General features: G+C 39.2%; 1 protein-coding gene across 1 annotated transcript; it reads right to left on the bottom strand.

Annotated features, from left to right (window-relative positions):
• Window positions 1–5,385: 5,385 nt before the first annotated feature.
• Window positions 5,386–13,595, bottom strand: Clec2d (C-type lectin domain family 2 member D). Its single transcript, XM_038318327.1, has 5 exons — window positions 13,451–13,595; window positions 9,165–9,296; window positions 7,163–7,341; window positions 6,466–6,572; window positions 5,386–5,680 (listed from the first exon to the last, which is right to left on the bottom strand). Exons 1-5 carry the CDS (start codon window positions 13,524–13,526, stop codon window positions 5,536–5,538), a joined length of 639 nt encoding a protein of 212 aa, XP_038174255.1. The 5' UTR covers window positions 13,527–13,595; the 3' UTR covers window positions 5,386–5,535.
• Window positions 13,596–14,247: the final 652 nt, after the last annotated feature.

A 14,247-nucleotide genomic window follows, 5' to 3' on the forward strand; every position in this document is an offset into this window, starting at 1 on the left:
ACACTACCCATGCTGGTCTGTTGCTCTCCCTCATTGATCACTAATTGAAAAAATTCTCAAGGGAAAAATTTCCTCAACTGAGGCTCCTTCCTCTTTGATGACTCTAGCATGTGTTAAGTTGACACAAAAGAACAGTCAGATCAGACTCTGTATACTATTCTAGACATAGCTGCTTACCCTTGATCATCGCTGTTCTATTTAAAATAGCCAAGAAATGGAAAGAGCCTGTATGGTTACCATTTGATGACTGGATATTGAAACGTGGTACATTTACACAACAGGATATTATTCTGCTGTTAAGATAAGTTAAATTATGAAATTGGCATGTAAATGAATGGAGCTAGAAATAATCATTCTGAATTGGTAGCCCAGACCCAGAAAGAAAAACACCACATATTGCCTCTCATTTGTAAATGTTAGATTTGGGGACTCAGATATTTGTGTTTCTGCTGCAATGATCACAAAACTCAGAATATTACCAAGAGGCAATGGAGAGGAACTTTCAAAGACAGGAAAGCAGAACACACCGATAGAAAAGGTTAAAATGGAATGATAGAATAAGGGTTACATTGTGTTGTGGCAGCAAAGATCAGGGTGGAATATGGAATATGTGAAGAAATAATATTAAAGACCCTCTGAAAAGATGATATGGAATCCTACTACTGTAGAAGCATATGTCTGTCTGTCTGTCTGTACGCATGCATACATGTATGTGTGTAATTATGGACGTTTATGTGTACTATATATTTTTGAAATATATATATATATGTGTGTGTGTGTGTGTGTGTGTGTGTGTGTAATGAAGTTATCCTAAAAATAAGAAACAATACCTCTACTAGACAACACAGACTAAAAATAAAAAGTACAGTGCCAGGAATGGTTACTTCTGAGTTATTGGATAGTGACATCCTATAAACTCCCAAACATTGCAGGTTATTGCCATTTCTCATGATTTTCTTCTAGAGCTTTAAGTAAAACCCTACTGCCAAAGACAGTACATATTTGAGTCATAGAACATGGAGAGATCAAGCTGATATTAACCCAGAAGCTTCATCCTACTAGATAGTGTTCATAATTCTGGAAAGGGCTATCCATGCTATCAGACGAGAAAAGCAATCATCAATCAAAGTCATCTTTGAAACATGCAAGCTAAAATAGTTACTGCTCTGGCAAGACATGTCCACTGAAGCAATAGTGTCACAAATATCAGAGAAATGACCAACTATTTTCTGATTGAATTTAAGTCAAGAAGACAAGAAGAAGCCCAAAGCTGGCACTATTATTGGGCCAAAAACCTGTGGCTAAACAGATCAGTACATCACTCACGCCTCATTTGAGAAGCTTCTATTTGTAGTAGATGGTGATTAACACAAAGACTCACAAACTGGACAAGATGTAGAAAATAAATACTGTAGAATGCTCAGGTCTAAAGGGAACATATATACTTTTTCCCAACTCCCAGTGCTCAGGGATCATTGCAGTAATAAGGGTGTAAAAAGTGTGAGATTCCAGTGTGGAAATTGGAAATGAAACCCCACTACTAGCCATGGAGCTATTTGCCATAGTTATATATGTGGTGGAAGAGATAGTTCACTCTAAGAATGTCACCCTTGGAGAGTCAGTCATGCTCCAGAGGAATACTATATATCTGTGAATATTTGAACAGCATAAATTGTTCTTGATGGGCTTTGCTTGTTTGTGTTAAAGATACAAATTTGAGTGTGTAAGGATGGGTCAGGTGGATTTTGGGATTGGGGAGAGTGTAAATAAGGTAAAATACATGGAACAAAATTCTCAAAAAATAAAAAATTAAGAATAAGCCGGGCGATAGTGGCGCACGCCTTTAATCCCAGCACTCGGGAGGCAGAGGCAGGCGGATCTCTGTGAATTCGAGACCAGCCTGGTCTACAGAGCTAGTTCCTGGACAGGCTCCAAAGCCACAGAGAAACCCTGTCTCGAAAAACCAAAAAAAAAAAAAAAATAAGAATAAACTTGAGGGATTTTGCTGAAGGGAGCAGGCTGCTTGTTTGTCCCGGCTGCCTGGGCAGCTTACACCCAAAATAACCACAAAAAACTGTATTAATTAAAACACTGCTTGGCCATTAGCTCTAACTTCTTATGACCTAACTCTTACATATTAGTTTAACCCATCTCCATTAATCTGTGTATAGCCACGTTGCTGTGGTTTACTGGAGATTCTAACCAGCATCCATCTCAGGCAGAGGGTCCATGGCTTCTCTCACTCTGCCTTCCCAGCATTCAGTTCCGTCTTCTCCGCTTACCCAAGTTCTAACTTATCAGGCCCAAAGCAGTTTCTTTATTTATTGACCAATTAAAGCAATACATGAACAAAAAAACCTCCTACACCCAGGATTTGATCTAGAGGAAGGTATAAATCCCAAATTATAGCCATGATCTACTCTTTATTTGTTGTGTGAAAAATTGTTTCTCCTTGAACCAGACTTATGACCAACAAGCCCTAAGGATCCTCCTGTCTCTGTCCCCTGTAGACCTAAAATAAGAGAAGTATGAGAAGAGCCATGCTTGTTTTTTTTATGTGGGTGATGAGAATTTGAATTTAGGTCCTTGTATTTGTACAACAAAACTCTTACTATTGACACATCTCTCAATCCCATAAAAACCTAAGCTAAGTATGGCCTGCTTTGAATACTCCTGTATTGGACACACTACTGTTATTCTTTGAGGATGTTTTATACCTTCCTATGAGGATGCAGGAAATAAAACAGATTGCAAAAATAATTTTTATTAGGGCTAAATGAAATGTGTGTGTGTGTGTGTATGTGTGTAGTGGAGGGGGCTCAGAAAGTCATTTCCCAAAATAAAATATATTTTATTCATTGAATAAATAATAAATTATAGCTGTAAAATAAGCACAGTATGTTACCCAAAAGTGACTTGCATTTTTTAAAAATTAAATGCATTTTTTAATGTAATTTTCCCTCTCTTCCCTCCTCCCATTTCCACCCTCATTCCCCTCAACCCCTATTCCTGCTCTTGTTCTTCTCAGAAAGGGACAAGTACAAAGCATGGCATTTGTACTTTACAAAAACTTAACTTTTGCAAAGCTTGGCAAGAAGTGAAGGAGAGAAGGCTGGAGAGATAGTTCAGCAGTTAAGAGAACTTGTTCTTACAGAAGACCTGGATTCCAGTGCCAGAATGAGTTTACATGTTTAGTCCTGGAACCTGATGCCTTCTGTTCTCCGCCAGCTCAGATGGTGCACATGTATCAGTTTAGTTCCAGGGAGCTCATTCCTTCTGAGCTCTGCCAGCCTAGGTGGTGCATAAATGTGTTGTCTGAGGTTTCTGTCCTGCCCGGTTCCCACAGTAGTTAGGTCACAAAGAAATCACACAGAAGTCTACATTAGTTATAAACTGATTGGCCTAGTAGCTCAGACTTCTTATTAACTCTTATGACTGATATTAGCCCATTATTCTTGACTATGTTAGCCATGTGGCTTGGTTCCTTATTCAGCGAGGCAGTCATACCTTGTTTCTTCTGTGTCTGGATGATGACTGTAGACTGCAGAATCCTCTCTCCAGAATTCTCTTCTCATTGCCTTCCCTCTACTTCTTGCATGGTCTCCTCACCTATACTTCCTGCCTGGCCACCAACCAATCAGCATTATATTAAACAAATACAAGAAACAAAAGTTTACAGGATAAAACCATTGATCCACAGGGTGCGCGCGCACACACACACACACGTTACAAGAGAGAGGGCCACTTGTTTATCCTGGCCACCCAGTTAGCATAGCCCCGAAATAACCACACAGAAAAATGTATTCATTAAATCACTGCTTGGCCTATTAGCTCTAACATCTTATTGGATAACTCTTACACCTTGATTTAGCCCATTTCTATTAATCTATGTATTGCCACGTGGCAGTGGCTTACCAGGAAAGATTCAGCTTGTCTGATTCTGGCAGCTCTATGGTGTCTGTCTGCTCTGCCTTTTTTCCTCCAAGCATTCAGTTCTGTCTTCTCCACCTACTTAAGTTCTGCCCCTATCAAGCCAAAGCAGTTTCTTTATTCATTAACCAATATAAGAAACACATAGAAAGAAGGACCTCCTATACCATATACATATATTCTTATGCATAAGCAATAGATACAAAATAAGTAGATATAAAAGTATTTTTTGAACAGAACAAGGGGAAGAGGAGGGGTTAAAGAGGCCAAGAGATGCTTTGCAACCTGATATTTCGTTCTTTTTGAAACTCATCAGTACAGTGTAGCTGCTCTATAAAGATTTTAAATACCTTGATTTTAGGGCCCAATAGTACACACACTATTGAGGAGTCTTGAATGCCCGAGGAGTTTAACTCCCATTTATTTATGTGAAATAAATCCAAGCAAATCAGTAAACAAAATGGCATTTGTTTATAAGATGTACTTAGAGTAGAATAATTGGAAACAGAAACATTGAAAACTAGAGAAACATTTTAACAATGTCCCTAATGTTTTAAATTGGAAAGTATGAAGTAAATCTTAGTGTTAAATACTTTTTAAATTCTGTGTGTTGGAACAACTTTTGAAAAGAATGTGTAGTGTGTGTCCCCAAATTACAGGATGGTGAAAATGAATTCTCATCTTCCTATCATTAGAATTCCCATACTTTCAGAATCCACGTGTGAATCTGTTATCCTTCTATTTCAACCCTTAAGTACCTGGGGTTACAGGTGTAATTACAGGCCTCAATCAAAAATACCCATGCTGCTTGCCTAAGAAGCTGGATTGGATTTGGGTGTAAATGTTTTCATTTTTTCTGAAAACACAAGTAATTTTCAGAAAACACCAGCCCTTTTTTTTCATTTTTTCTTTTTCTTTTTCTTTTCTTTTCTATTTTTTCCACCCTGAAACAGGATGTCTCTGTGTAGTTTTGGCTGTCCTAGAACTGACTTTGTAGACCAGGCTGGCCTCGAACTCACAGATAGCTACCTACCTCTGGCTTCTGAGAGCTGGGATTAAAGGCTTTTGCCACCATTGCCTGGTGCTTTTTTCCTTCTTCTTTTTTATTTTTTATTTTTTTTGTTTTGGTTTTTGAGACAGAATTTGTCTGGGTAACAGGCCCTATCTGTCCTGGAATAGCTCTGTAGACCAAGTTGGCCCTAAACTCATAGAGATCTGCCTGCCTCTGACTTCTGAGTACTGGGATTAAAAATGTGTACTACCACTGTCCAATTGTTTTTAATTATTAAAGTCAAAAGGCAATTGCACTTTGAGGAACTCATTCTGGTGATCTCATAATTCAAAGAAAGAACTGTCTGAACAAAAACTTCATTTCATAAAAGTAGAGTTCACAAACATTAATTGTACTTTAGGCTTAAGGTATGAGTGCCAACAAGTATTTTAGACTCACCTATGTTTTTCTAAACCCTTTTATGTGCAGTTTTACAACATGATTTTCATTTGGATATAAAGAAATATTATCAATTCATTTTGATAACAATGTTGGAAATAGGGGATAGAGCAGCAACTGTAGATATTAGGTGGCAAAACATCTCTTGACAAAGACTAGAAAGAATCAAAAGGAATTTGGCATTGGAGGTTATAGCTGTTGGGCTTGCTACAGATCCATCTCCTGTCTGCATAGATCCTGGCACTGCTGATCCCGTTGTTGTTCAGGTAGGCATAGTCTTCCACTCCTCGGATGGGAACCCTAAAAATAAACCAAAAATTGTAAATCTGCAGAGCCTAGAAATGCATTTGCTCCTCAGTAAAATCTTGTTTGATTTGAACACAGTACCTTTGACATTCGTCTATGTTGAAACCTGAAATATGTGTACAAAGCATTTGACTAGTACTTGCTACCCTGTTCGAATGAACTACAGCCATAGGTGGCCTCACTGAGGATGATTTTCAATTCTCTTCTGAAGCATATCACATATGGGGAAAAATCACATCTTAGTAAATTTCTGAATGGACTTTAATAGTGGACAAGACTGGGACTGTGATCTAACATTCCAGTATAGTGACTCCATTCAAAAAGTCTATGCTCACATTTAAGAATTGTCTGGGGTGCTCTCTAGTTAGAAGATTTTAGAGGAGGTTTTCAAGGCTGTGAAGACTCTGCTTCTGTTAACAAGTGTATGCAGACACACAGTGGACTGATGGGTCTCAGGCTTGCCCTTCTGAAGTGGCTTCCTGAAGTTTCAGGGCTCTCATTGCCCATCTAAGGTTCTTTCTACATTCGACACAGGGCATTTATCATCAACAAAGAAATTTAAGTTAGTGATGGAGAAGACATAGTTACCTTAAATGTGATGATGTGCTAAAGATTTTGAGGAAAATCACACTAAGTAAAAGTTTTGAAAATGATGGCCAATATACCTCCAAGACAGTACAGCTGGCTTCACACAACACAGACATTCCTCTCTAATAGACACTACTCACACACTTCACAACAAATGATCGCAGTATAAGGAAAATGGTTTGAAAACATACAAGCTATTATATTCTGTGTTGTTCATCCACCTCCAAGGGTGCTGTGGTGACTCTCTGTGCAGGCCGATCCAGTAGTCAGAGGTCCCTTTGTACCTCTTCAGGAAATTCTGTCATAAAACATGGAAGGCGAATATATGTGTCTTTTTGATTGAGATGATACTAGAGTGTCCCCATGCCACAGCTTTCTCTTTTGAAGACAAAAGGATATATCTGAGGGGCACAGACTTTGAAGCCCTCAGTTCTCAGAGTATTCAGTTAACTGCCATAATTCTTAAGTATTTTAAGTAATTTATTTCAAGTATTCACTTGAATTAAAACACTGAGTATAACGCCATATTCTTCATGGCTGGGTTAGTTCCTGGTTAAGCCTCGCCTTGCACTTATTAACAGTTGTCAACTTCAGGATGCAGCATTTGCTAGCTTGGAGAAAAATGCTCATGACCAGCAGGTATCTCAGTAAAGTGGCTTATCCAAGCTTCCGGATTGACTATGAGCTCTGCATAAGAAAATGTTTCTTGAATGTCTGAGGGCTCCAGTCAAAAAATGTTGCTATCAGCAAATGGCACACACTCACGTGTTCTCCATGTCCCCATCTGCAAGTTGTGGGATCTTTCCTCATGCTTTATCTTTAGCCAGTCTGTCTCAAGGTAATACATATTTAGCACAACAAACAAACCAATTCTTGATCTTTTCTTACCAGCTCCTCCATGTTGTCAAATCGAGCTAGCTGGGCCTTTTGTTCCAGGCAGAAGTCCCGGCTTAATGTCCAAGTACTTGAGTCTTCAGAGAAATAAAAACATTTATTCCAAAATCCAATCCAGTTTCTTGGGCAAGCGGCGTAGGTATTTTTGATTGAGACCTGTTCTTGTCTTCTTACTAATATTTAGACAATAAAATAAATTATAACAAGAATTGGCATCCCTACTTACTTTAGATGTGAGATGTGAATTTGACTGTAATTTTCCTTACTGATCTGTAGGAGTCTTCTCCTTAGGATTATGCTCCTTTATCTAAAGGCATGCCAGCCCAGGCCTATGCCACAATCTTTCTCAGGTACTCACTGACAATAAGGCACCCAGGAAGTGAATTTCTATAATATCATCACTTTCTGTGCTTTATGATTGTTCACTACAATAGGAGTTACTAGAACAACAAGCACCCTGTATGGACACCTAATTTGACAGTCAGCCTGATAACTGAGATAACAGTGAGGACTATTGGGAAGGCAGTGTATACAGTGTGGCCCTGTTGAACTAAGGGATTGCTCAGATGTTGAAATACATGCTGGCTCCTTAGAGGTCACAGTCTGCTATAGCCTAGCAGCTTTCTCTCTAGCTTGACAATATGGAGCTTCCTCCTTCCCCAACGAAGCTTCCTGCTCTCTGTCTATCTTTATCTGAAGAATGTCCCTGGGCCTGGAGGACTGACCTTATCTGAAAACTGTCTCTAAACCAGATGCCTGTCTTTAAAACCAGATGCTTGATCATCTTTAACTTGATGTTTGATTCAGAGCCTTGCTAAGAAGACTTGTGCTAGGAACTCTGCTAAAGGACCCTACTGCTACATACCAGGTCTAGTGATAGGACCGCACCATGGTTTGTCTTTAGGCTCCTCAATCCTATATATTCCTATAACTTTGAAATGAAGTTGAGCTGATTCAAGTAAGTCTGCTTCATAGAGGTCTCTCTTCATCTGTGCTTATGTATGGTATATAAAACTTTCTGTCACCCCTCCTTCATTTTTCCCCTCTCAACTTGCTGGCCAACCACCCAAGAGGGAAAGGGGACCACCCCCCACCCAGATGGCAACAGTACAAGAGTTTTATTAGACTCTTCTGAATAGTGTAGTTCTAAAATTCTGTAAATTGATCACTTCAAAAACCTTTCATTGAATACTTTCAAAAATACAGTTGAACATGATAACTAATATGATGAGTAACGGGGGAGAGGTGCTGTATTATCCTGCCATATTAGTCTTCTCTGTCCTCACATTTCCTTGAGCTAACTCCTTTAGGTATTGCTCTCCTTGTTTTCTTCCTTGAATAGTTCCCCAAGGTAGAATTATGTCTCCTGCATCTCTCTAGAGGTTACTAAATGTCATTTTCCCAGGGATGCTGAGCCTGGCTGTAGACGGAGCGGCAGGCTGTGTCCCGCCACCCGGATAACTTTACCCCAAATAATTACAGGGAAACTGTATTCTTTTAACACTGCCTGGCCCATTATCTGTAGCCTCTTATTGGTTAATTCTCACATCTTCCTTTAACCCATATTTAGTAATCCGTGTAGCACCACGAGGTGTGGCTTACCAGGAGAGATCTTAACCTGCGTCCATCTCAGAGAGGAGAATCATGGTGACTGCCTGAAGCGTCTCCCCAACTCTGCTTCCTTTTTCCCACAATTCTGTTCTGTCTACTCCGCCTACCTAATTTTCTGTCTCTTAAAGGGCCAAGGCAGTATCTTTATTAATAATGAAAGTAACACATAGACACTCCTCCATCACCTAGCCTCCTGTGCATATTACAGCCTGTGTTGTTCCTTTTCAGTTTCTTCCTGTTAGATCCTAAGTTCCCACAGAACAGGAACTTCCAGTGTGTTTTCTCTCTTGCCCTACCCATGGTGCGTGGCTCACAGTGCTCAGTGAGTGTAACTGACAGTGTGGATGTGGACAGAATGCTGCAGAATCTGGAGAATGTCACTCACCTGACAATGACAGAGCCACAGAAAGTGCAACCACAGCTACAGTGAGAATGATGATCACTACATAGCAGCAGTAAAGTTTAGCAGGAGACACGGGGGAGACGATTCTGAGACATTTTCTTTTGAGCTTTTTGTCTAAAAAATATAAATATAAGAATATCAATCTCAAGAAACTTTTAGAGAAAAAAATTAATTTACCCAGAATCATCTGTTGATTTGGATTGTACTCTTCCTCTGTAAACACCCTTCTCAGGTCCTTGTCTGGAAAAGATGCCTATGACTCACCAAAAAGTAGAAGAAAGGGAAGCAGAAGTGTTGCCATGGAGTCTTGCAGTTTTTACCCCATGAACCAATGAAGAAGTAAGAAACAGAAATAGTGAAGATCAGGATGAAAAAGAAATAACAACAAAAAACCACCTGTGGAGCTAGTTCCTTAAGAATAGATTGGTTAGGACTGAGGGAAACACCATTGGGGCTAGAGATGGCAGGGATCATCAATGTGCTGGATATATAGAGAGCTGAGAGATTAAAAACAGTTGTTGCTCTTCTAGAGGACCCAATTGTGGCTCCCAGGTTCCACATGGGACAGCTCATGACTGTCTTTATAACTCCTCTTCCAGTCAATGAGGCAGATATGTTGGTATACTTTTGCCATTCTAGTGCTAGAGAGGTAGAAACTGGAGAGTCAGGGGTACAAGACCAGCCTTGACTACAAAGGAGGTTTGAGGCCAACCTGGACTACATAAAGATCAGTTTCAAAGAATCTGGTAAGTAAACATTTAGTAAGCATACACATAAATATAATAAAAGACACTGACATAATTAATGGGTGAAATATGGGAGCATTTTAACAAGTTTACCAAAACCATGCAAAAAAAATTAATATTACTCCAAAATAACAAAACTGTCTACAGGTTAGGAATTGATGAAACTCTTCCCAACACATTTATAGATATAGGGCATTTCAAAAATAAGCATGGTCTGTCATTCTTCTTAACTTTATTTTTTATTTTATGCATATGGTTGATTTGCCTGCATATTTGTCTGTGTTGCAGAATATTTGTACACTGTAAAAATATGTCTCTGCCAAATGATTGTTTTTAAAAAGGAGCTGAATAGCCAAGAGCTATGTAGGACAGAGAGGTGGGAGGACTACAAGACTGTAGGATCTATGGGAGCAACTTCTGGAAAAACAAATGTCAGGTCAGAGGGAAAAAGTGACTGGAAAGAATCTGCAATGTGCCTCAGATGAATTTGAGATGTTATAGGTCTATATTTCACTGTGATGGAGACATGAGCATATATCTGACATGAGTATACATCTCCATGTCTTAGGAGAATTGATGCTTAAACTAACAAGAAAGACGATGCTCAGGATTAGAGGATTGCAAGCAGTATGTAATGTCCATTGGATTTTGACTACATATAAAACTCTCAATCTTCATTTTTTTGTTTTTATTAGACTAAAATGTCTTTATAAACTCAATTATCATGATTTCTAATTTTTTCTTTCTACTAAGGTGATGCCCAAAGTGTCCTTTAATTTCCCCAATAATGACCCACTTGTTTTACTAGTCTCTTGAATGTCAGTTCATCTGTAAGTCATTCTTCATGTTTTCTTCTCTTCTCTTCTATTTTTTAACATTTCAAAACAAGTCATTTACTATTGGGAATTTTAAGCCTATACAAAAATAAAGAAAAATATGCTAAATTCTCATGTACTCACTATCCAGCTCCTATACTAGTCTGCATGTGAGAAATCAATTTTAATCAGTTTTCTATTCCTCTTAACACCACCATCCCCAGATTTCTAAACACCTTCAAACTTGAAATGTCTAGATTTACCTATGATTTCTGAGTTTAGCATTGTGCTTAAAACCTCTTCCAAACTCTGAATGGACAGCCCATACTCCTAGCTATTTCTTCTTCTGTCAAGCAGTGTTAGGCTTTCCATGCCTGACTAATTTTACTCAACATGCCACTCAGGTCTACCCATGCTGTCACAAAAGATGTCATCTCATTCTCTCTTTTGTATGTGTCACAATTTTCCCTATTTATTCACTGCAAGTGATAAGTGATGCAGGTGGGTTCCATGTGCTGGTTAATGTGAATAATGTCACAATGCACACTCAGGTATAGATATCTCTTACTGGACTAGGGAGAGTAGAGAGGAAGGAGGCTATATTTGCTACAAAGAGGTATCAGTTCTGGTGTCAAAGGCACAGTAGACTAGAGTTCACAGCAATATATAGTGTCCCTGAAAATAGCTGAGGGAGTTTCTAATGTAGTCACCTTAATGAAATAATAAACATTTGTGGTAAGTGTAAAATGTCATTTTTTTGAAAAAAAAAAAAAAAGGAATAAAGAAAAGAAAAAAAGAACCAAACTGTCAAGTTTGGGATTGTGTTTAAAAAATATAATACCTGATATGTCTTCTAAAAGAGAATTTAAGCATCTAATCACCTAGGTTCCAGCAGGATTCCACACACCAGACATTTCATATACATTATCAACAGCAAGATTTATTGATAGTCCTTCATATTTTCATATTTACAGTGGTATAAAATCTGATGTTGTCTGTTTCATTTTAATATATTAACAGTATTTATTTCTTCCACCGTTCTTATACTGTACATGCATGCATCTCCTTCTAAAATCTAATGTCTCCCACAGCACAGTTGAAAGTAACTTTTGTGTCTTTATTAGGAAGCAATATTAGAAATGAGCTCTCAATAAACAAAGAAAAGAAGCATTGCTGATCTGATTTTTAGCATTATTTAAAAAAAAGAGTGCCAGGTGATCCCAGCACTCAGGAGGCAGAGGCAGGCAGGCAGATCTCCAGGTTTGAGAGCAACCTGGTCTACAAGACTGAGTCCAGTATAGCCAGGGCTACACAGAGAAACCCTTTCTTGAAAAATAAAAACAAAAACAAACAGACAAACAAAACCCCTGCTTTACTCACAGAACCAGCTATGGTTTCAAATGAGAGACAAGTTACAAGTTGCAGAATGTCTCCAATTACACAACATCTGCCCTTTGGACAGGAGCTCCACATTCGCAACAGGTATGTTCCCATTAGGTAAGTATTTGGTTTCAAAGTCAACCCTGCTGGGGCAAAGGGAGCAGAAGTTAATGTCCAGCTTGAAAAATCGTATGAGACTTTCTCAAACAATTAGTCAATCAGCAGCAGGCAGAAGCAAGGGCAACAACATCAATAATTAATAATAATAATAAATAATAATTATAGTGATAATGATAATAATATTGTTTCCGTTACGAGAATACTTGGTTTAAGTGATAAGCGTCAATATTTTGCTTTTTTTTTTTTTTTCGAGACAGGGTTTCCCTGTAGTTTCTAGAGCCTGTCCTGGAACTAGCTCTTGTAGACCAGGCTGGCCTCGAACTCAGAGATCCGCCTGCCTCTGCCTCCCGAGTGCTGGGATTAAAGGCGTGCGCCACCATCGCCCGGCAGCGTCAATATTTTGTCATGAATTTTGTATTTTGGTAAATATCAGTCTTGTTTTCTCAAAATCCAGTGTCTTTTCCTAAATGAAAACAATTAAGGTGGAGGGACAGGGAAGAAGGAAAAAAGAAGATAAAACAGTACAATATAATGAAGCATAGACATTTTCAAAACGAAAGAAACACAATTTCACTTCTTTCCTTAAGACTGTAGTGGAAAACCTATTATATTATTTTTCCATAATTTACTCTGCAGAGGATTTGGTCCTGGGTGGGGTCAGCCTGGACTCCAGGCCTCCTCATGCCTCCTCCTTAAATCCTTTGCAATCACAGTGAATCTGCATAACAAAAGCCCCAGCTTCCCAGCCACCTCCTGTCACTACAAACTGCAGAGCTGTTATTGTTTGAATTTGCCTTTGCTGTTGGACTTGTAGAGCAAGCATGTTCCACAGGGACTTGGTGTGATTCACCAGAGTGTCACTTACCAAATCCCCGGGAAAAGCATAGACTAGCGAGCTAAGAAGATAAGAAAAGAAAAGGAAAGAAAAGAAAAGAAAAGAAAAGAAGAAAAAAGAGAAAAGCTTTTGTATTGCAATTCACTTTTCATTTATCTTGTGCGAGAACTATTTATATGCTGTGATAGAATAACTAATATGAAAACGTCTTAGCTAACTAAACTCCTGTCTGCATTCTCTAGCTCTGCAGAAACCCACTGTGACAGGCTCACAGGTGTGAGGTTCAGCTCCTCTACCCTCCTCTTCCGTTCCTGTCTCTGGCAAGCACCTCTCTGCTCTGGTAGTTCCTTCGAATATGCATTAAATACATACCCAGCTCGCCCTCCTGCAGACTGTCTGTGGTACTGAGCCTGCCCACAAAAGCCTCTGCAGTCCCTGCAGCACTCATCTCAGAGCCCCGACAAGCAGAGTTTTCAGCAACAACAAGATAGAAACTGGAAAGGCCGAGAGGATGAAATTGCTTTTGCTTCAGGGGCGGTTCTACTGCACTCTGCCTGTGGTTGGCCCGTCAGTACACTCCTCCTTAACAATTCTATCCCTTCCTGCTTTGAGAAGGGCAGTGATCCTCTGGAGAGGTGAGCCCCATACTGCTACTCTGAGTTTTGAGGACATCACTGAAGAAGGGGGTACCAAGGTCAGCTCAGGATTCTGTGTGCAAACGATCCAGAGACAGAATGTTTAGGAAACAAGAGTCAGAATGCAGAGAGCTGGAGACACACTATCCACAGTCAGTGAACACATTTCTCTCCTCTCCGAGAATAAGAGATCGTTTACTCAATTAGGAGTGATTCAGGCTGATTCCTACAACAAGTTCCAATATGGAAAAGTTTGGTTAGTGATGTGGGGACAGAAAGACACATCCCATTGCCACCCTCACCAGTCCAAGAAATGCATCTAGATCAGTGGTTCTCAACCTTCTTAGTGCTGTGCTCCTTTAAGACAGTTTGTCATGCTGTGGTGACCCCAACCATAAATTTATTTTTTAAAACTACTGTAGTTTTCCTATTGTTCTGAATCAGAATGTAAATATTAATACACAGGATATCTGATATGTAATCCTTGTGACATGGTCAGTCAACACCCTCTCCCCAAAGAAGTCACTACCCATA

The sequence above is a fragment of the Arvicola amphibius genome, chromosome 2 (genome assembly GCF_903992535.2).
Source record: "Arvicola amphibius chromosome 2, mArvAmp1.2, whole genome shotgun sequence".
NCBI classification, from domain to species: domain Eukaryota; kingdom Metazoa; phylum Chordata; class Mammalia; order Rodentia; family Cricetidae; genus Arvicola; species Arvicola amphibius.

Excerpts from the sequence above, each read along its gene's own strand:
- Clec2d (XM_038318327.1), bottom strand. The coding sequence starts at position 13,526 with ATGAGTGCTGCAGGGACTGCAGAGGCTTTTGTGGGCAGGCTCAGTACC. Across the intron at positions 9,297-13,450 it reads TCTGCAGGAGGGCGAGCTGG|ACAAAAAGCTCAAAAGAAAA; the intron begins GTATGTATTTAA and ends TATATTTTTTAG. Across the intron at positions 7,342-9,164 it reads TGTGGCTCTGTCATTGTCAG|TAAGAAGACAAGAACAGGTC; the intron begins GTGAGTGACATT and ends TCTAAATATTAG.